Source organism: Triturus cristatus, chromosome 6 (assembly GCF_964204655.1).
Source record: "Triturus cristatus chromosome 6, aTriCri1.1, whole genome shotgun sequence".
Taxonomy (NCBI): domain Eukaryota; kingdom Metazoa; phylum Chordata; class Amphibia; order Caudata; family Salamandridae; genus Triturus; species Triturus cristatus.
In genome coordinates, this window is record NC_140589.1 from 198,607,260 (window position 1) to 198,630,128 (window position 22,869).

The 22,869-nt window shown below is 44.7% G+C and overlaps 1 protein-coding gene across 2 annotated transcripts in view; it reads right to left on the minus strand.

The window, feature by feature from the left end:
- LOC146816634 (cytochrome P450 2K1-like) overlaps nucleotides 1-22,869 on the minus strand; it is a 303,227-nt gene that overhangs the window by 15,983 nt on the left and 264,375 nt on the right. For both annotated transcript variants that reach the window (XM_085610516.1, XM_085610515.1), the window contains exons 7-8: nucleotides 8,688-8,872; nucleotides 2,668-2,809 (exon numbers count right to left, since the gene is read on the minus strand). In XM_085610516.1, the coding sequence (XP_085466642.1) occupies nucleotides 2,668-2,809; nucleotides 8,688-8,872 (327 nt within the window). The remainder of the gene's footprint in view (nucleotides 1-2,667; nucleotides 2,810-8,687; nucleotides 8,873-22,869) is intronic.

Consider the following 22,869-nt stretch of genomic DNA (forward strand, 5'->3'; position numbering starts at 1 on the left):
TGTATGTGGCATTTAGTGCTATTTTCTAAGTGCAAATTAAATCTTCAGAAATTAATTCTAAATGCACGGTATGCTTCTCATGTAATTCCGTATAATGGAAAATTACTGTTCTGCAGGGCCTTTTCTTTTTCTTTGAGGCTTTCCCTTTCTTTTTGAGGCAATCCTCTTTCATAAACTGAATGGCCTGCTGATCCAATTTACCTGGAAAAGGAAAAAACTGTGTGTAGATATAGAAAAAGATCTGCGTTAGCCTGTAAACTGTTGGCTTGATTCCGCTGGATTTCAAAATCTTATATTTAGCTTTGCTTTCCCAGGCTCTTCAGCTTTTGGTAATCTTTGTGTAAAAACCTGGTTTCAGAAAGCTCTACTGAATAAAAATATTGCAGATTGGAACACCTCCAAATAAAAAAAACTTTGCTTTGTGATTCGTGCAAGCTCTTTGTCAAGGAGAGGGTAATTTTCAACTTTGCAGCTTCAATATCACATGAATGTGAAGAGCGATAGTTCTGAGGTTTTTCATTTTTAAATCAGTATTGGATTGCATTAAAAAACAGAGTATGACCCAGACTCCATCAGCTCCTCTCTGCCATGGCCCTATTCTCCTCAAAAGCACCCCACTTTGACGTCTTATAGCCCCAAATATTGTTCCTGGGACTGGTGGAATTCTAAGGGTGCCACCGAAAGAAAAACAGCTCCCAATAAACTTCCTCCAACAGGTTGTATCTCAGCGATCCCTCCTGGCCTCATGGCCTCTTGGAAAATCAGCCACCATGGATATGGTGCCCGTCACTCGTCCAGCTATATAGGGTGCAAGGGCGCCTACAGCCCACTGCCTCTGCGCTGAAGTGGGCTGAACTGTGGTCCGCCTGGACTTGCCACCCAGCTGTAGTGCACTAATGCTTGGAGAATGCCATCCTCCTTGGGGCCTCCTCAGTAGCACGGCTCTCACCCAGGATGCTAGTCTGGCCATCGGCTTTGGTTGTCCTGTGCGGGGCAGTGGCAGGACTCCCTGGGGGTGGGGTGTCTTCCTGCACAGCTCAATCTGTTTAGATCACCCTCAGCCTAGTGGAATAAGCTGCAGCCATCTTCAATAACCCAATAAGCCCCTGGAGAAGATGGTTTCCCAGCAGAGTTCTATTGATGGGCAGGAGAAGAGATAGTTGACATACTACAGACTGCATTCCAAGAGGCGGAATGAATGTCCTCTCTGGGCCCCCTCCCTAATAGGGCAGTATTCACCATCCTGCACAAACCTGGGAAAGATCCCCTGTTGTGTGGTAGCTACCCATCTATCTCCCTACTGAACTGCAATATGAAAATCATGGCCAGTGTTCTGGCCTTCCGCCTATGTAAAGTCCTCCTGGTACATCATACGAAGGTAGGCTTTGCACCCGGCCGCTCCTCCAGAACTTACCTGCACACCTTAGCCCAAACACTCCTGTCAGCCAAAGATCTCCGGACTGATGCGTTAGCGCTCTCACTTGACGCAGAAAAGGAGTTTGATCCCATCAAATGGAACTACCTCTTTAAGGTGCTAGAGCACTTCGGCGATCCATTCATTGTCAAGGTGCAACTGCTATACGACAATCCTACGGCACGGGTCAACTGTGGGGGCTTCTTATCAGACCCTTTCCTGATCCGTGGAGGGACACGCCAGGGCTGCCCCCTCTCCCTGCTCCTCTTCCTTCTGGCCACGGAACCCATGGCATCTAGCATACCTAACTCGGTCAACATCACAGGAATACTCCTACCGACTGATGATTCCAAACTCTATCTCTACGCAGATAGCATCCTGCTCACTCTCACAGACCTGCACCGCTCCCTGCCATCTCTGTTTAAAATCATGAATGACTTCTCATCATTTTCTGATTACAAAATAAACTGGGATAAGAGCGAAGCACTCCCTATTTCAGCCGGAACAATAAAGGCGGCCATACATGGGTACCCTTTCTGCTGGCAACCCTCACGCCTTAAGTACCTAGGTATTCTGGTGAACAGAGGCATGGTGCGGATGTTCCAGATAATCTGTACCCACTACTCACCCAGATGAAGTGTGACTTTGAGAAATGGTCTATGCTGGGGCTTTCCATGTGGGGCAGAGTGCAAGCTGTGCACATGGTAACCCTTCCACACCTTATTTATACCCTCAAAATGCTTCCCATACAGATGCCTCTCACCATGCTATGTCTGATTGACTCCAGTATAAGGTCCTTTGCATGGGGCTTCTCGAAACCTTATTTAGGTGCGTCAAAATCGAAGGGCCATCGTACCAGCAGAGGGCTGAGCCTCCCGTCTATAAAGCACTATGCCCTTGCCATCCAGCTCTCCCAATTGGCGTATATGTTGCCAGGGGTCCCAGATCCACTGCAAGAATATGGATGGCAGGTGGGTGATGTCTGCTCTAAGACTGGTCTATGCGACTTGCATGAATAATGCTCTAAACACAACCAGTTCATACTGGAATGTCTTCTCTTAGTCAATAATATATCTTTTATGAACTATTTATTCTGTATTGGGCGGTGGCTGTCATAAATCTGAATTTCTGCTGGAAATCTGCTTTTGACAATTCAAAATGACAACGAAAGAAGATTACTTTTGTTTACCTACAATGTCATACATTAATAATTATTCCATGGAGATAAGATACATTTGATTGATTTTCCTTACCTGCTGAGAAAGGAATGAATGCCTCTTTCTTCACAAACTTTCCTTCTGAGTCAAGGAAATGCTGTGGGTAAAACTCTTTTGGTTTTTCAAAATGACCCTCATCTTGTAGGACAGAAGCCAATAGAACAGTGACTGCAGTTCCCTATGAAGAAGACAAAAAAAGCATAATTAGATATCATGAAAAATATATGAAGAGAAGTAACTGTGGATTAATCTTCTCTAAATTCTTGTAATGCAGAGGGAGTGCAATAGACAACAGCAGTGACCCACTGCAACACAATGTTTTTATAGATTGAGGAGCATATTAGTGTCCCCGATCCAATCCTAACCTGATTTAGATTGTTTCCTGTAGTCTCTCCCAGCAAGTCTGAATATGGTCAATGGAATTGTCTTCTTAGTGACTTGAAACAAGGCTGCATCCTCTGTTTTCATTATGCATTGCTGATATACTGTTTTCTTTGGAGGGACCCGGATGTTTACCACCAAAACTCAATAACCAGTGTATTACACATCTGGCTTACACCGACGATATAGTGATCTTTTTCATTAACCACGCAAGGCCTGAACCATCAGTTATCCAAGCTTAATGCTTACAATCTGGAAAACAACTCCAAGTTAATTATTCAAAAACTAAAGTCGTCATATTTGGAAAAAACAGTAATATCTAAAACTTGGGCATTTGTGAATGTAACTGTAGAACAATTTGACAGTTGTGTATATTTGGGTGTTACTGTTCACTCTTTGTTATCCTGGCTATTACCTCACCTTACCTTACCTCACCAGTGGAATGGTTTTCTCGATTAGTATGCTGCAGAGTACCACAAAGTTTACTATCCTACATGCTCTTCAATATCTTCAAACGCTTCATGGCTCAACTCTTAGATCAGCATAAGGTTAAACCACAAATGTACATCAACAATACTCAAATCTATTTTCAGCTGGATTCAAGTCTATGGAAATCTCCTTTTAGCTGGTTCAGGCATCAAGCTGTAGGAATGAGACCTTAATTTATCTGAACAGATGCGAAATTAAGAGATTAGTGTTCTCTGGAGCAGAAAGTAAGTCTCCACTTTTATGGATCAAAGCTATTTATTCGTTTTATCACATTTCACATACTTTGATCTACATCCATCAGCAGATGAGATGCTACAGGGGTGAGGCAAGGAGGCACTGGGTGCAGAGGTGAAGATGGTAGGGCTGAAGTCAGACAGGTGTGTGGAGAAAAAGAAGGAGAACAATCCCCACCACAAGTTTGGGTACCATATAAGAGTAGTTGTTGCTGTTGGCCTCCATCTAGCAGTGTGTAATGTCTGCTTTGGCCATCTTCCCTTCATTTTTTGTGGTCATAGCCTCACACGCAGAGAGCCGCATCACTTGCAGATAGTTGGGACATGTGAGTTCTCTGAATTTGTGTGCCAGGAATTATGTGGTCCCAAAGTCTGTGCAGCCAGTCTGCATGTTCTGGTGTCCTATCTGTGCCCCCTTTGATGTGATTTATTTGGCAGCACTTAGAGCAGCTGCCATGGCTTTCCCCCTACTGGAGCACAGCCTACAGGTCAGTGCATTCAGTAGTCCGAGTAAGACCTAACTGGGGAAGCAAGGGATCTCAGTGTCAAAGATGTCAATGATGGCCTTAAACACTACCAATATCCTCCCATTGTCCTCCCAATATCTTTTGAGCTTGGGACATCTCCACAGAAGACGAGTCAATGTGCCGGGCCTTCAACAATTAAGCCAAGATCCCTCAGAGGTGCCAGATTCCCATTTTACCATCCTGACGGGAGTATAATATAATATAATACCAGTAGTGAGTTATTTTGAGCATGGCCTTTCTCACTGATGGAGGAGATATGGGTCCCGTAGAGTATGGCTGGCCATTAATTTGGGGTAATGGAGTGTTCCAGTTGTCCCTCCTATCTCTTTTGGGCCAGGGATTTGTGGAGTTAGGAGACTTATTTAGGTAGGAGCTTTTGTAATTAACCATTTTTCAAACTTTGTGAGTTGTCTGCTGGCATGAGGCTGGACCAGGGGATATGTAACCTATTGCTTAATATTATTGTATCGCCATTTCACCTGCACAGGAACCCCATAGTTGGATTGAATTTGATCAAAGTCTATGAGATTATTATGGTCAAAGAGACCAATTCTTTTGCAGTTGGCATCCTGCCAGGTAGGATATTCTCTACCTGTCACTGCCAGCGGGAAGGCGGGATTGCCAATGATGGGCAAGAGTGGGGAAGGGTGTGAACAAAGACCCCCTGACTGCAGCAACGGTCCCAGGCTTTTACGATAGCTCACACTATTGGGGAGATATAGACACCTATGGGCCAGTGTTTTTAAGAAGCCATGGTATTTTCCAGATGTGACTCCCTCCAATGGTCTGGCCAAGAAAGCACTAGTCAACATAAGGGGCCTAGTCCATTTTTATATCTCAGTTGGGCAGCAAGGTAGTACTAGAAACAAGCTCAATATAACTGTGCTCCACTATTTCCTCTAGTGAAGTGCAGATTCTGAGCCCTAACTATTGCACCAATGGCTGGCCCATGGCAAGGAAGAGTCGCTCCAGCTAAGCCGTATCTTTTTGCATGATAGTAAGGTTGATGAGGTGTGATTTCAGAACATTCACTTTAAAGCTCTCTCAAGAGGGTTAGTATGGAGGAATGAGGCTGGGAGAGGAAATCATCAGTACTAAGGACAAATTTGTGTTCCTGGCATCCTAGGGTGATTCCAGAAATTTGGATGGCTGCCTGTATTATCTCTGCCAGTGGCTCTAATATTAGGACGAGGAGGAGCAGTTACCAAGGGCATCCTTGTCGTGGACCCCAGGCTATCTCAAAGGTCCTCAAAATGATACCATTACACACACATGAGCATTGGGCCTGGTGTATTTGCACCACAACCATGTCATAAATCGTGGGCCAAACCCTATCTTCTACAGTGTGCTTTGGAGGAAGGGCCAGTGAACTTGGTTAAATACTTTTTTGTGTTGACTGACAATTGGAGTGCAGGAGATCGGACATGGGACGCCTTAGCTATCATGTGTAACAGTTGCATTGTATTCTCGCTTCAGTTCCTTTCTGGTATGAACTCTTGTGTAGTCTGGGTCTATGAGGCCTTGCATAGCTAGCCAATATGAATGCAAAGTGCTTGCCATCTACATTTAGAAGGGATGTCAGTCAATAGGAGGAGCAAAGAGCAGGGTCTTTTCCTGGTTTAGGGAATCACCATTATCAACACCTCACACATGAGAAAATGAGTGTACCTGTCTCTCCCGATATTTTGTAGAGTCAGGTGAACATGGTGGCCAATTGGGGACTGAACGCTCTGTAAAAGGCTAGGGTAAACCCATCAAGCTCCAGTGCTGAGCATGGTTGGAGTCCAACTATGCTGGCAAGTACATCATCTACGTGGATGTCTGCATATATGGAGTTTGCCTCTTGTGGGGGATATTTGTGGTTCGGGCTTCAGAGAAGTAGACCTTCATGTCCTTTGGGTCTGCCCCTTCCACTGTGTAGAAGTCTGTGTAGAAATGTTCAAACACTTGTGTATTACCTTCATCAGTATGGGTTCTGCAGCCATCTCTTGTCACAATCCCTGCAATCTTGTTTTTATGGCGTTTGGCTCGCAGTTTACATGCAAGTAGGCATTATTACCCCCTGCCTAGTATCTTTGTTTAGAGCAGTGGAAAGTGTACTGCCAAGGTCTAAAGGAGATCAAGATTGAGGAGTGATCTGACAGAACCAACACCTCCAGTTCAACCTGGCTAGAGTCAGCCAGAATTTTGGGGCAAGGTCAGGAAATAGTCCAGCCTAGCATACATCTGGTTTGAGGTGATGAAGGTGTAGGCCATTACCCTTCACATTGTGGGCCCAATAGAAATGATTGAGATCCCTAATGTTTTTAAAATCGTATTGAATGACATTGTCTCTTTAGATCATTTTGCAAGTATATGGAATATAAATAATTTTCAATTGATGACTGACATGAGTTTATATGTTTCATTGACAAAGAAGATCATTATCACCATGCAGAGAATCATAAGGAACTGTTCTGTGTTCATCACAATAGACAACAGAACATTAATTGATCTAGCAGTCGTAAGAGTTTTAAAAAGGCTTTCTTATTTTAACAGTAAAAACCCATCTGTCCCATCTGCTATTTGATTTCAAGAACGTGAACACCTGAAAAAGATGTAGTTACTCACCACAGATTAAGCTATTCACCACAGTATATTGATTCGTTTTTAAAATACGTCAATACATATTGGAAGGAAAATGTCATGGAAAAAAGGATTTGAGAAACTAAAGTTTGTCAAATGTAGGGTACTTATACCTTGTTCAGACTATGCAAGATTGCTAGATACATTATTTTTTTTAAAAGACACTGCTGCAAATAACTTGCACCAGCATTGCGTCTCTAAAAGATTTAAAGACACCATCACTTGCTACAATAACCTTTACACAGATTGCAGATTCAAATTGGAAAGAAAACAACACTGATATTGATTTGAATGAAATTGTGCAGAATGGACATAACATTTAATATTGTTAGAATCAGGTGGTATAGACTTAAAGCCAACAAATACTGATACATTTATGGATAATTGTCCTTGTTTCTTCCTTACAATCCTACTGCTAGAAAGATTATGATCTCTAAAAAGAAGCACCATACAATCTTTTCTCAGTACAACAGATAGAGAGCACTATTTTCCATTGCTGAACATCCATATCTTATTTTCCTCTTAAATGGAGAAATGTTCTTGCCTATTGCTGATTTCTAGTTCCAGGATAGTCTGAAACATACATTTATCTGTGCAGAGCATGATATTCAGTTGGTACACCATGCATGCATGCATCCCCTGGAACAGAGGCAACAGTGGGCCTTGTAGAATCCCCTTAGTTTCATCACCGCCACATCTTGCGACTGCCATGAAAACTGTGGTTGTGAGAAGACTAGCAATACGCTTGGCGGTGCCATAGCGGCACAACCAGCATATTACTAGCCTCACACCGCTGCAAGACCACCAGGGATTGTGAATCATTGGCGTTAGCAGTGGATCTGTGGCGGTCCGACTGCAAAAGTGGAAATAAGGCCCCAAGATACCTTTGTGTGTTCATTCTTACTCAAATGGATTATTGAAGCCCTGAAGGTATGCTGACATTCAGGTCCTGTTTGAGCCATTTCAGGTTGCTTTTAATTTCTTGAGGTCCACCTGGTTTCCTGATTAATCTTTACTACGAGCATTGCTTTACCATTGACCTCTCTGTTACTTCTGGCATTCGCTAGATCTGTACCTTCATTCCATCTATGCACCATATTATATGGCCGTGCTGAAGATTCTATTTGACAGCCATAAAATATATGTATTATTCATTTCATGATGCCTTGCACTTTACACATCAGATAATGCCTGTTTTCCACTGTATGTGATTATCCTGTGGATTTGATCTTTTGATTTATAAAGCCAAATTTCCCATAGGCTTTATAAAATTATTAATATCATGCTTTAACTGCTTACCTAGTCTGCTTAGTATTCTAACATCGGGTCCTTGTTGATTGGTACTGCTTATCACTGACCCACTATCTCTGATCTCTGGTACCCCTTGTGATACATTCCTCCCTGACCTGTTTCTATGGGTTTTACATCGAATAATAATAGTGATCCACATGAACATACAGAACTATGGTGCCTAGATTACATCATTCTGAGGTAATTACTGCTGGATGATATTTGTGTTGCTCAATTGGTATGTCAGATTTGATTTGTACAAATGTTTTTAACATCAGAGTGAATTAGTCTTTTACATTTTCTTCAGCTAAGGCTGCTGCTCAGTACCACAGCTACCAAGGGTTGCGCTCTAGTTTAAATTACTAAAACCTTTACTGACCTAACAAGAATAGTAACATTATTACTGATGGTGGGCTACCATCCACCCGAACTATTAATCCACTTTCTCACATAATCCAAATTATACCTTGACACATCAATAGAAAGCAATCTTCTGAAATAACACACATACCTTTGGAATAAAGTATCCTTGAAAGGTGACATCTGTTGCAGTCTCATGAGGCAAGCTCATGGGAAAGATATTGCCAAATCTCTGAATTTCATGGATGACTGCATTAGTGTAAGGCATACTATTTCTGTGCTCATATCTCGCCTGGCGAGATCCCAACACCCTTTCAATCTCTTCTTGAACTTTTCCTGAAACCAGAAATAAGGTATATGAAACAGGTCTGAGATTTTTTACAGTTCTGAAGCAAATGTCTGAGATGGGGACTTAAGGGTAAAAAACTGAAACATAAAGCTTGTTATACAAACAAATGCACATTTTCAATATGAGTGATATGGTTCGGGGAGAAAGACACTCCGAGAAAGTAGACAATGTTGTCAGCGGACCACACTGACCATACTGCTTTCTTGTGATAACTAACTAACTGTGTAAACTGAAAATTAATTTGACCACAGTAATGCCATACCGGGTCCCAGAGGAGATATGTAACTGCTCGCTACTACACCATAGAACATTCTTAAATTTTCATGTATTCTAAAACTACAACATTATAAGTTACACATTTACAGAGGGTTGCTGTGAGTTGAGTCTCCGGGACTTTGGTTTTTGAAAGTACTGGGCAATCCTTATGACAGACATTGGGGCATATTCTCAAGGAGCTATTGCCGAGTTAACTGCACTTTATCGCAGCCAAAGTTGTGATAAATTTATTGCCCCATTCACAAGCTGGTGTTAACAGCCCATAACACCAGTCCACCCGCGATAGCAGCCACAAAAAGCATCACCACAGATGACCCCCGTAACTATCGCTAATGAGATGCAGAGTAGGCGTTCCCGTGCAAAAAGCCACAACAAAACCACTCCGCAACATTCTCAATGACCAGCCAGATGGGCGATACGAACTCAAAACAGGTGATAAGGTGCGTTAGCAGCAGGAAATTAACACCTGCTCTGACATTGTGTTAAGTCGGACGGCAGCCTGCACCAGAAAAGGGAGCACAGCCCACAGCCACACCTGAAGAACAACAGATGCAATGGAGCTACTGATCATGCAGCTCGGAGCCCCAACAGGCCCACAGCACCCACCGCCACCACCACCAGGCTCACTACCCCCCCTGGAACCCCCTGCCCCCCTTCCCCAGACCACCGCAGAGGCAGCGCAGACACAGACCGAGGACCTTCAGAAAACGCACCAGACTCACAGACAAGACAACAGAGTATGTAATTGCCCACTACAGGCTCAAAAGGACAACCATCCTCCGCATCCTTAACATCATAGCCCACAGGCTGACGGTACCAACACAGCGGACAACCAACATCCCTCCGCACACAAAGCTGCCCTGCACACAATTTCCGCAACAGAAAGCACACGCATTCCATCAATGTGCAGTCAATAGTGGACGACCGGGGACTCTTCACCAATGTCGTCGCCAACTACCCAGGCAGTGTGCATGATTCATACATCTTCCGACAGTCCATCATCAACCAGCGCTTCCAGGATGGCACCTAGGGAAATGCACTGCTCGTTGGCAAGTACCAAATGCACACACCACACATCTCAACTCCACAATCATGCAACTCACAACAGAGGAAATGCACACGTCACAAGCTCACATACAACATGCACACCCACCAGACACGACAGCAAAACTCATTGTGGGAACCAGGCGTAGCCATGTACATGAGCCATCAACGGCATTGCACCTCAGCAACACAATAGCAGAATGCGGGAAGAGGAGGGGACCAGGCATGTGCGAAGGAGGCAATTTGACCGATGAATGAGACTGCACACAATGCCAAGTGTGGCGTGGTTGTGCTGGACAGATTGCAGTATGCAGACCACACATATATCCATGTCGACATACACCGCTGGTGTTTGGAGTGTAGTGGACAGTGGATGCAACCATGTCACCCAGCCAGTGGGGGAGATCAAGGAAATCTATCTTGTTACGTCGCCCCCTGTAAGCGTGTGCGGAGTGGGTTGGCCCAGCGTACGCCAGGTCAGCATAGGGGTTTGAATAAAAAGCACGTAGCCCTGGGCATGTTCCTCTTCTGGAATGCCCAACGTCCCTGCCAGCGATACCAAAGGGGATGATCGACGGAGCGTTTGAGCAAATCAAACACTCACCCCCAGTCAACTGATCTGGGTTTAATCCATCATCATTCTTTAGCTCACTCCACCACCCCAGTTCAGACATGGCCATATGCAAATCAGTCTGACCCTGTGCCTCATGGGAACAGTCCAGCCCGAACTGCCAAGCCATGTCTTCCCTGGACCTGAAACAAGCATCCTGGGACCGGTTTCGGGTTCATAACCCTCACCAGTGGCAAAGTGAGCAAGGGACCCACATCTGAGCATACTTTGCCAACTTAGGGCGAACAAAGCAAACACAAGGAAATGATGGACGGAGAGCTGACACTTTTCAGACACTCACCACCAGTCACAGATCTGGGTTGAATCCATCATCGTTCACTTTGCCACTGGATTCAAGCTAGCCTGGCTGATGAAGGATGTTACCCAGAATACAGCTGGAAATAAAGCAATTGACATCATCTAATAAATGTACAGTATAGTAATATACAAGGGAGGCATAATCAGTATGTACTTTGGACAGACTTCTTTTGGTGATAGATTGAATTCATTCAACTTCTTTGAGAATGTAGTGAAGATCGTTATCTACATATGTACAATGAAAAGTTAACATAACCGCGTTAGATGTTAGAAAGCCATCTTGCCGCTTTTGCTGCTTTTGCACACGACACTGTAGTCACATGTTATTAAATTGAGAAATGCTTACTCGACTTTACTTCACATGAGAACTGTCTGTTGTTAACATCTCAAACAGTGAGCACCGACCTTGGTCTGTACACAGTGTAAAAGAAACAGTCTGGGTCGCTAGACGGTGCATGTTGTTGAGTTCAGGTTGATCGGCCCTCTAGTTTAGCCATAACACGCACGCAGCTGCAAATACCTGAAAGTCGAGTGCTTTTAGTATTGCAGTGTTACATGTTTTCATTACATTTGGAAGAAGAGCGTTCCTAGGAGCAGAGCATAGCTGATCCTGTGATGTGACCTTCTGAGCTGATCTTTACGGTATGGGGTTCCCCATTCAAGCCTAGAGACCTTTTATTAGTCTAATAATACTATTAGTGTGTTAGAGAAAGGAAGGTGGCTTGGATCCACTGTCATTTTAGTATGATTACTCCTTTCATTTTCTATGGTATTGTAACTATGCTGATGGTTTTGATTTTAATTGTTTGTCTGCTAATGTTAGCCAAACTGCTGCATCTTAGGACACGAGGTTTATAAAATAAACTCTTTAAACTTTTACCGTGTCTCTGTTCATTCTGTTGTGGACTGGTACGAGAATAATTACGAAAAGGTATTTCTGATTCCCACCATTCCTGAGAAATATACTAATTCGCTTGTTCTGGGTTGTCTATACATTGGGACCGCCGAGCTAAACCTCGGATAACGAATGGGACACTGATGCTGGCCGGATAAGGGGTTCTGGGTTCTGAGGTGAGTTTTTGGTACACCACAATTCACTGAGGGCCTGGGTTCCTGCGCATAGTTCTGCGCATGAGCAGGATCCCTGCAACATGGCGCACCTAACGTTTGGTCTATTGATTTGAGACTCCTTAGTAGTGCTTGTATTAGTCCACAACACCCTCACTCTGGTTTCCAGATAACGGGAGTGACGGTTTAACCTACCTGTGTTTCGACTAAATAGGTTCCTTCAAGCTTGATCATTAAAAAGGTTATTTAATCTGAACCCTAGTGCTACTAATATACTGTAGATTTACTGTTTGTGTCCTAATGGCGGTCGATAGTCCGGCTCATAGCCGGGCACCCCTGAACGTCATCTGGCGCAGTATGGGGTGCCGGACGATGCTATGGCTGTGATTTTTGTGGTAAGTGCCGATGCGTTGTTTCCGTTTGAGTTGTTCTACTCTTGGGTTACTTTGCCGGCGGTGAGTGAAGACGATGATACGTTCCACACCTATACTGCCACGCAGCTACCAGCCAACTATACGCCATATAGGACTCAGGAAATTCCTATTTCTGCCGGGCAGCATAGCATTTGGTTTAATGGCGCCCTTCCCCATGCGGTTATACCGGCGAGAATGGGCCCTTTGTCGATTGCAGGGGCCACATGGCTGGTACTGGCCAGATATACGCCTCATCCCCGCGATCTACAGGTAACGGTGGCAGAGTTGCGTGTGCTTCACACAGCCCTTATTACAGTACATAGGGCTTTAGTGCAGTACGTGTCACGCAACGTGCAGGTGGGGGCACCTGCTGTTGCGGGACAACCGACCGACCACCACGCGGTGGTTATTAGTCCTGTTATGGTTAATTCGGTTGTAGGCAAGCGCCCCCAGAATAGGGATGATTTCCCTTATTGGTTTGCTGAGAAATTTGACCAATTGGAATTGGTTTATCCGCATACCACTCCTGTGGAAAAACACAGGATCCTTACCATTACTTTGCCGAAAGACTTGGTCCCAGATATGGCCGATTGTGAGAACTGGGGTAAGGTCTTTGCAGCGACATACTCGAAGTGCTTTGGCACTCCGTCTCTGTCGGTACTGCCCTCCGTTATAAAACGTGTTCAGGAGAATCACGGGGTGCGGAGGCTGCCGTAGAATTGGGAATGCGGCTTGTCGGAGTGTTCGATGTGGTTGCTACCATGATACTGGGCAACCTCAAAGGAGAGGCTATGCAATTCCAAGTGCTTAATAAATTAGATGCAGTGAACGAAGACGACAAGCCGAGGGAATTCGCGAAAATTATCGCGAACGCCTATAAACAAGTTGGTCGTAGCGCTTTAGGTGTTAAACCAACTGTGAAGAATCCTGATGTAATACAGCAGACAAAGGCAAACTCGTCTGGTAAGGACGAACGCCCTAATTTTCCAAAACAAAGTTGGCGGGCGAAAAAACAGGAGAAGCAGCAACAGAAACGGGTCTCGTCCTGCCTCTCCAGTACAGTCAGGTAGTGAACGCACTTATGATCTGCGTGATCGTGCTACTATTAAGTCACCTGATCGATTTCAGGTTTCGGAACAACGTTCTCCTCGTTCTTCACAGGAAACATCGGCTTCACAGTCCGGTGGCGGAGGCGGTGGCAAAAAAGCATGTGAGCAATCCCGACAGACTGACGGCAAAGGCAAGCAGGAAGAATCTGCATGTCAAAAACCCCCATTTCAGAAGAAGAAAGTTGCTGCACTGACGGCGAGGTATGCCTCAGATGGTACGGACGCAGCTTCAGAACCTGACATGGGCGATAACGCTGCTAGACAGCGCGGGGGAAGTTACAGTAGTGCGACAAGCACTGCGTCCATGTCTGGTGGCGACAGCAACTGATATATTCGTGAATATTGAAACTGCTGACACTCGGGTGTCTCCCCCGGATAGACTATATAATATAGTCATTCACATTGAAGGTGACATACAACGTACAATTCAAGGTTTTTTTGGGGATAATCTGACCACTACCTATGACATTCTGTTGGCGGAGGCAGATTGGCCCCCGGCTTTCGTTTTAGATGCTCCTAGAGGGGAGGAGGTAATCCTCCCGTCCTTTGCGCACACAGTGCCTAAGGTCCTAGCTAGAAAGTACGCCGGGGAATGGGCTCAGGTGCAAGCGCCTGCGTTGTATCGAAATCAGGTTGGCTGGGATAAAATGTCTCCCGGCCATGAGATTCCGTTGCGGACTACGCCCCAACCTCAACCCCAATACCCCATGCGTCGTGAAGCTAGACCTCACATCGCGTCAATCCTTGAACAATTGGAATATCAGGGAGTAATCGAAATATGTGTGTCACCTATGAATAATCCCTTGTTCACTGTGACGAAGCCTGACGGGTCGTACCGCCTAGTTTTGGATTACCGGCACTTAAACTCTCATTGCCGGACCTGTGCAGTACAGAAAACCTATAGTTCGGCTCTCGTAGATAGTCTCGTGAGTAAAATGTTTAAAACCACACTTGACATTTCCAATGGCTTTCACAGCCATAACCTGTCCTCTCTTAGCAGTGAGTGGACGGCATTCACCTTGGGTGGCAAACAAAAACAATTCAAAAGATTACCAATGGGCTATAAGAATAGCCCGGGAGTCTTTGCCGCTCGCGTGGTCTCCCTGTTGGAGGGTGTAGAGCCAGATGCGTACTCGTATGTGGATGACATTTATCTCACAGATGATGAGTTGGACCCGCATCTCCGTCGCGTTGATCGCATTATTGTTTTGTTTGCAGACTTCGGTTACAAATTCAACTTTGCGAAGTCACACATTGCGGAATATACAGTGTTGTTCTTGGGGTACGAACTCAACAATGAAGGTCGAGGATTGGCTCCGCACTTTCTAGAGAAGTGCGCATGCCTTCGTGCTCCTACTTCACTGAAGAAATTACAATCCCTGCTGCGTTTTTTTGAATTTCGGTCGAATTTACATCCCGGATTATGCCCAGCATATCAAGCCGCATTACGCCTTGGTACAACCTACTTTTTCCAAATCTTGTTGGCTGCCAGAGCATTCAGCTATATTGCAGTTATTGCAAGCTGATCTTCTTGCTTCTAAATACTTACTGACGCGTGATAACCACACTAACCTGGTCATAAGAATAGTGCCCGGCGCAGTTGGTTTCACATACTTAACATTCAATGAGGGCGACACCATCCCCATTGCTTACAAATCTCACTTGTACACTTCAGCTGAACTGCGTTTTTCCGCTGTCGAGAAAGATCTGACAGCGGTGCAGATGGCGATTCTGAAAGAACGAGCGCTGTCGCAAGGAAAATGCATGTTGGTGGTTTGGTGGTAACACCCTATCTTGCCCTTGAGGCGGTGACAAAAGCGAATGTACCGAATTCTAAAGCTTTGCATCCTAGGTGGATACAGTGGGCCACTTCCTTGACCTCGCCGGACGTCACTTTTATCTTTGACGCGGCACTTCAGACTCAGGAGTTATGAATTCGTTCATCCGGCTCCTCTGTCCTTGCGCCCGCTCGGGGATTACCATTGTGTCATATACACTGACGGGTCTGCGCAACCCGCAACTGGATCAAAGCACGCCTATTCAGCGGCTTGCGCAATTGTAGTCGGTACTTTCGTAAACGGTGAATTCCAGTCCGATGTCGTGCATACGCAGTCATTGGGTGATTGTACCGCACAGTTAGCGGAGCTTCATGCTCTGGTGCTTGCACTGGAGTTTGCTGATCCCCGAGTCACTACCCTTATAGTGAGTGACTCCTTTTATTGTGTTCAATCTTACAACGACAATCTACATTTTTGGTCTCAGAATGACTACCATGATTCCAAAGGTAGCACGATTAAGCATAAACTGCTTTGGGTTCGAGTGGCAGATCTTAAAGAATGTCTGCCTCTCGTGAATGTAATTCACACTCTTGGTCACCAACGAGTTGGTGTCCATGCTGTCGGCAACAGCCTGGCTGACGAGGCAGCAAAAACAGCAGTGGCGACGTACTTAGTAGCAGCAGTTTCAAGATCCAAAAGTAAGATCGATGATGACATCTTGGCAGCTATTGCTGCTACAGAGCAGGGAACGAAGCCACCGAGAGGTTTCCCTGCTTGTTACCATTATCACTTAAGTCCTGATAAAGTCCCATTAGTGAGGATTAATGACGTTGGTGACAGATTGATTCCCAACGCGGACTGCAGACCTTCTTTGATATTAGCGGCTCACGAGGGCATGGCGTCCGCGCATGCCGGCGTTGCAGCTACTGTATCTCTGTTACAACAACGTTACTGGTGGTGCGGTTTGTATAAACAAGCCAGGGCTTATGTTCTTAATTGTGACATTTGCCAGCAGATTAAACCTTCAACTGCGGCGCGCCCACCACAAACTCAGTTGTACATATCTAATAAATCAATGAGTTGTGTTTATTTAGATCATTGCGGTCCTTTTACCTCTGATACTGCGTACAAATACATCTTGGTTGCAGTTGATTCGTGCACACGTTTTCTGTGGGTGTGGCCACAAAGGATCATAAAAGGTCATAAAAGATTTGCGTGTCTTTGTTGGGAGTTTTGCATGTGGAACCTTTCATTCTGATCAGGGCCCGGCGTTCGCCTCTAAGGCGTACAAAGAGGCCATGAGAAATTTGGGGGTCCAAGTCAAATTTTCGTCTCCATACCGGCCTGAGGGTAATAGTGTAGTGGGGCGCGAATGAACCGTGACTTAAAGCAATCTTTGACAGCCAGAGTTTTCGGTACTGGCCGGAACTGGCTAGCCCACTTGTATGACGTGCAACGTGCACTTAATAATCTCCCTAGAAGGTCTCTGGGTGGGCGGACCCCATACATGATGCTCTTTGGTGTACGAATGTTTGTTCCAGACCTTGATGGTCTAGACATGGCGGCGTCAGCCGCACCCTTTGACGTAGATGAACACTGTGCTGTATTGCAGAATCTTCAAGAAGCCAGAAACAGTCTAGCGAAGGAACACGTACCCTCCTCATCTGATGCTGAACTTCAGATTCCGGTAGTCGGCTGGCTACCTTGAGTTGGTGATGTGGTCCATGAGAAGTGAGGAAATATGAATTTTGTGATCAGTTATGTCCCCTATCGTAGACCCCAACGGCTCCATGTACATGCTATAAGTACATGTATGTTCCCTCCTGCTCCAGTTCTGAAGACGCAAACATATGTGCGTCCACCGTCAACATGTCCTCTTTCAGACCCGCCATGAATGGGTCAGATATTCCATTCCTAAGTATGAAAGGCCACCGACTTTATATGGTTCACTTTCCACATTTCACAGATTCAGGCGAGTAGGCCCGAATCCTGTCATCAAGCCTTTTCCTGCCTTCTGCCTCTGAAAGCTCCAGTCTGAGCCCGCATCTGTGACCATGAACTTTGTCTTACTCCTTGCGCGGCTAACGGTGCCTGATCCAGCCTGTCGCCTGCCAAAAACTGTATTTCACCTTCGAGATTATCTCCTTCGCTCCTCATCCGATGCATTCCTGTCTAGTAGTTTAGGTAAACATTCCTCCAGCTACCGTGCAAAGGGCCAGGCCTCGCTGTCCTCATGCAAGTAATTCATAGCCCCGTTACCATGGAATATTCCTACCCCCTCGCATCTAGTGTAGACACTTAGACGCTTGTACACGCACTAACAGTCAGTATAGTCAGTATAGAATAAGATTCTATCCTAAGAGACCTCTCCTTTTGGATAACACAGTTCTTTAAACATAGGATATTAGATATGATTTGGGATTAGGTTGACATAACCCCAGACTTCTGTCTCCACATGTAGAGCTAAATGTCAAGTCCCCTTCACTCTCTAGGTGCACGTCAATCACACGTCATGCGGCTGCGCGCGCATCTCTGCTAAATATTTCTGCTGACATTGCAGGATTCTTCTATGGATCCACCCACTTGTGACATCATGTTTAATGACGTTTCTTGAATTACGCCCTCTATTAGCTACGTATGCACCTTTTATCAGCTGTTACGCCTCTTGCATCTGTTTCACTGTAATGTATTTTCTATAAAACTGCCTACCTGTCAATAATATATGCGCCCTTCCTTCCTGAACTTTCGTGGTGATGGAACAGAAGGCCCACAATTCGAATTGTCTTCCTTTATATTGGAATAAAGCCCTTTTAAAAACCTCTAATACCACGGATTCTGCCTCTTATTTTTACTGAGTTATTCTCACTAAGACTTTACCGCATAAAAAATAGTACCGGTAACGAAATATTTACCACATAAATTGGCGCCCGAATAGGGACACTTTCTCATCTCACGCGCCGGCGGTGCGTTGCAGGCCCGGTCTCCTGCCACAGCTGAACGGACAACTACGCGTACCCGCAGGATTTCCTGTATCTCCCTCCGGCCGAGCGGGGGTGACTGAGGCTGCGATCAACACCCAGACGAGGCGGTGAGAAGTGCGAAGTATCCCGACCAGAGCCTAGCTGAGAGAGCAAGATCCGAGGTATACAGAGTCCCGCCAGGTTCCGAAGTTCCGAGTCCAGTCAAGTCGAGTCCAGTCCGGTCCAGTTTCAGTTCCGTTCCGAGGCCTTCCGTTCCGAGCTACCCGGTGAGTACCATTACCGGGGAGGCATTTAACGTGCACATAGTCTGTGCCGGTCAAGACGGGTTTGGGTACACAAATCCGGTCTGCACTGTTTTAGCAGTGTATCTGTACTGTTTAGCAGTATATATAGTATGTTTCGCATATAAATAAGTATTATCTAGTGTCAGTATAATGTCAGTAACTAGTTTTCTATTAGTTATCATTGTTCGTAAAACTGTTAAGCGTTAAATGTTTTAAATACGTTCTATATATTGTGGTGTGAATGACTGTTCATTATTGTGTTTTTTCGTATAAAGTATGTTCTAGAAACAAGATCTAAAAATGCCGCTCTTTTCGAAACTAAGACAGATTAAAACTAGAAAAGGTGTACTCGAAGAAGCCGTTCCCATTCCACCTAGGGATACTCCAGGATACTTTATGTATCATAAGCATGGCCTGGATGCCGTATTATTTCTTGATTTATGGGTGGACTACACAAAAGAATTACCAGAGAGTCAGAGATGGCCCGCAACGGGGACCTGGGATGCAGATTGCATCATGAGAGTAGAAGAAGAATTATGGAAAAAGAAAGCCAGACAGTCACAGAAAGATGCCATTGAATTATGGCGTAAAGAATCGTATAGACGTACAGAAAAAGCACTCAGACAGGAAAATAAGGGTAAGGAGAAGTCAAATAAAGTCCGAGAGAATCTGTTAATTGAGGAAGGTACCCGAGTAAAATCAGAACAATTAGATAGACAAAGAAACGCCCTTATGAATGGTATGTATCCACTTCTGGCCGAAGGGTTACCTAAGGCTACTCCGGAAATACCAAAAGACTTGCCACCTCCATTGTTTCCGATAAAAGCACATCCCAAATCACATCCCAAAACGGCGAAGGACGTTTTTCTTTCCTCCTATTTAGATGACGCAGCTCCCGAGTATGCTAATGCCATACCACCCACATCGCTTGCCGATGGTGTTCAACACCAAGAGCATACGTCTGTACCCCCGCAACTACAAACTCCAACACAAGTTCCAACAGGCCCGTCCGTCTCTACAGTTTTTCCCACATCTACAATCTCTGTCTCACCTTCAACAAATCCTTTCACGTCCAGCACCCCAGACGGTGCTACAGGAGGTACGACAGACATTTTTTCTACGCCACCCAGAGGAAATAAATTTTCCCTTAGAGAATTAGCACACCAACGTACGCCCAAACTAGCAACTCCCGACATGCTTAAGGAACTTCTAGTAGATTGTAGATATGATCCTGTGCCCGGTAAACGGGACGAAATGCTGCTGTCATCATTACGTATTCGACGAGCTGCAATATATTTAACGAAGCTACCAGGAATGACTACACATTTAGAAAATATATATCACTTCGTCCAGTCAGGGCGAGGTCCTGAAAGTATTAGCAGAGCCATGGAGTACCAGAAAGCGGAGGTACAGGGACAACTGTTACGTTTCCTCATAAACTGTGTAATCAGAAATCAAGACCGGCCTGGGGTAAATCCGGAAGAAATGCAAAAACTTGTCACTTGGGGCCAGAATGTATCAGAAGGGAGACATGATAAACAGTTATGTATAGTCGCCATGTACCGAAAGATCCGCAAAGAAGTAGAACGAATACACGAAGAAAGATTAGAGGTAGACGCCGCTGACCTAAACAGAGAGGAGGAGGAGCAAGAGTCAGAGCAAGTAGAAACGATAGCTTATGTAAGTAGAGGAAAACCCCATAATAATACCAGAGGTTTTAATGATCCGGTACGTCCAATACGTCCAGAATATAATAGACATTTTCCAAACCCTATGCTAAATACAAAATCCCCTGAACACTTATTCCAAGCCGCTGATAAATTACTCCGAGATGGAAGGGGGTACCACATGCTCGATTCCATGGACGAACAAGAATTAGCCAGGTCAGCAGTACAATGGGCTGACAGTCCCGGCGAATACAATGATGATGTACTTGCACACACGTTTCTGAATCTAGACCCATATGAACAGCGTTTAGCTAGTATATACATGATTCAACACCTCCTTATATTATATAAAAGCCAACACTCCGATCCAGGACCCTTACCTGACATATTGACAGAACTACTCACAAATATATGGAGAGGGTCAGGTACTGATTTGATTAAGGAAATTCTAGAATCCCGAAACCAATATTTAAATTTCGTATGCCCAGAACACGTTCCAGTTCCCATCATGGGAAGAAAAATGTATCACATAGATAGACAGAACCCGTTACGCGAAGTACACCCAATTAGAGGTGCCGGTGATAATTTTACACGCGTGTTTGTGTACACACCTATAACTAAATTAGAATTATTAGAAATGAAGAAAGTAGTACCCAGCCATGACAAGGACCCAGCAGGTTTCCACCGCGAGATAAAAGACATGTTACTCATGGGAGAGTATACCTACCCCGACATTATGAAAATATTAAAAGTCCTATTACCCGCCGGTGTTTATGAAAAACTCAAAGAAAAAGAATGGGAGGTGGGAGACCAGAAGATAGATTGGACAGCATTAGAAAACGAAGAAAAGGCCCGAGCTGCAGGAGCAGGGCTTGGGGAAAAGACTACAGCACTAGCAGGATTACTAATACAGGTACTGCCACGTTTATTAACTACGAAAAAGGAAGACTGGGGTGCAATCTCAGCCTGTAAACAAAAGCCAGACGAAGACACTAGTGATTTCTATTCCCGATTTGAAAAATGTTTTGGTATAAATAGTGGCATAAAAGCCAGTAGTGAGTCATACCCACATCTGTTTGTGACAAAATTAGTTGAAAATTCTCTGCTACAAGTCAAGAATAGAGTATTGAAATTCGAAAGTACCTGGCAAGGTAATACCCCATCACAGATGCTACAGATGTTACAATATCATCACAATAGAATTAGAGAAGAACACGAACAAAGACGTATGAAAGATACAAAAATGAAAATGCTTGTTGCACAGTCAGTTCCAGCCGATAGTCATCAAAAGGGTGATTCCGCAGGTCCTACGAAAGGGACATGCAACTATTGTAAACAACTAGGTCATTATATACACGATTGTCCAGTCTTGAAACATAATATTGCTACAGGTAGAACTCAGGAGAGACCACGTCCACCTAGACAGGATCAGAATCAACAACAAATTCCTCAGCATGCACAACCTAGGTTAGCTCTGCAACAACTAGCTCCGCAACAGGCAGCTCCACAACAGACCATAGCACCACCACAAGCGCAGCCTATTGCTGCAACACAAGCAACGACACAACAGATGTATCAGTATGCACAAGCAGATTATCCCGATTATCAGCGATACTCATGAGATAGCCTAGAGAGGGAAGTTGGCTTACCCCTTATTGAGGTTCCTGTAGACCAAGAGGGACCTTATGTACATAGTGAACTATTAGGGGAAGACAGAAAGTTTTTACTTGATACAGGGGCAAGCAGAACAACTATAAGACGCAGTGAAGTTCCAGGGGCACCCCTCTCAGGCTCACAGAATATTTCCCTTGGATTCTCAGGAAAACCTATAATAAACGACGTAACACAACCTCTTCCACTTACGATTGGTCCATTGACACGTACTACAGATTTATTGCTTACTAAATCATGTCCAGAAAACTTGTTAGGCATAAAAACATTGAAAGCTCTAGGAGCTATAATATGTTGTTCTCCGGAAGGAGTACGACTATTTTTACGTGACTTTAAAGGTCACTACGTGTCCAGAGACATGGATCACCGACTGCAGAATTTACCTACACATTTATGGGCACAAGGCCCCACTGATGTTGGTTGCATGAATATTACACCATATCGTGTCACATTAAAATCAGGAATAGTACTACCACGAATGCGACAATACAAGTTACCACCCGATGCTGTTGTGGCTTTGCTGCAAATAATTGACGAGCTCATTGCACAAGGAGTGGTTGTCGAAACTGACTCCAATGTATGTAATTCCCCGATAATTCCGATTCTTAAAAGAACGGATCCAAAAGCACCACCAGTATATCGATTAGTTATTGATCTGCGCGAATTAAACAAATGTATTGTACCACAATACCCCGTGGTCCCAGATATCTCTCCATTACTAACAGCTATTGACTCAGAAGCAACGTTTTTCACTGTAATTGATCT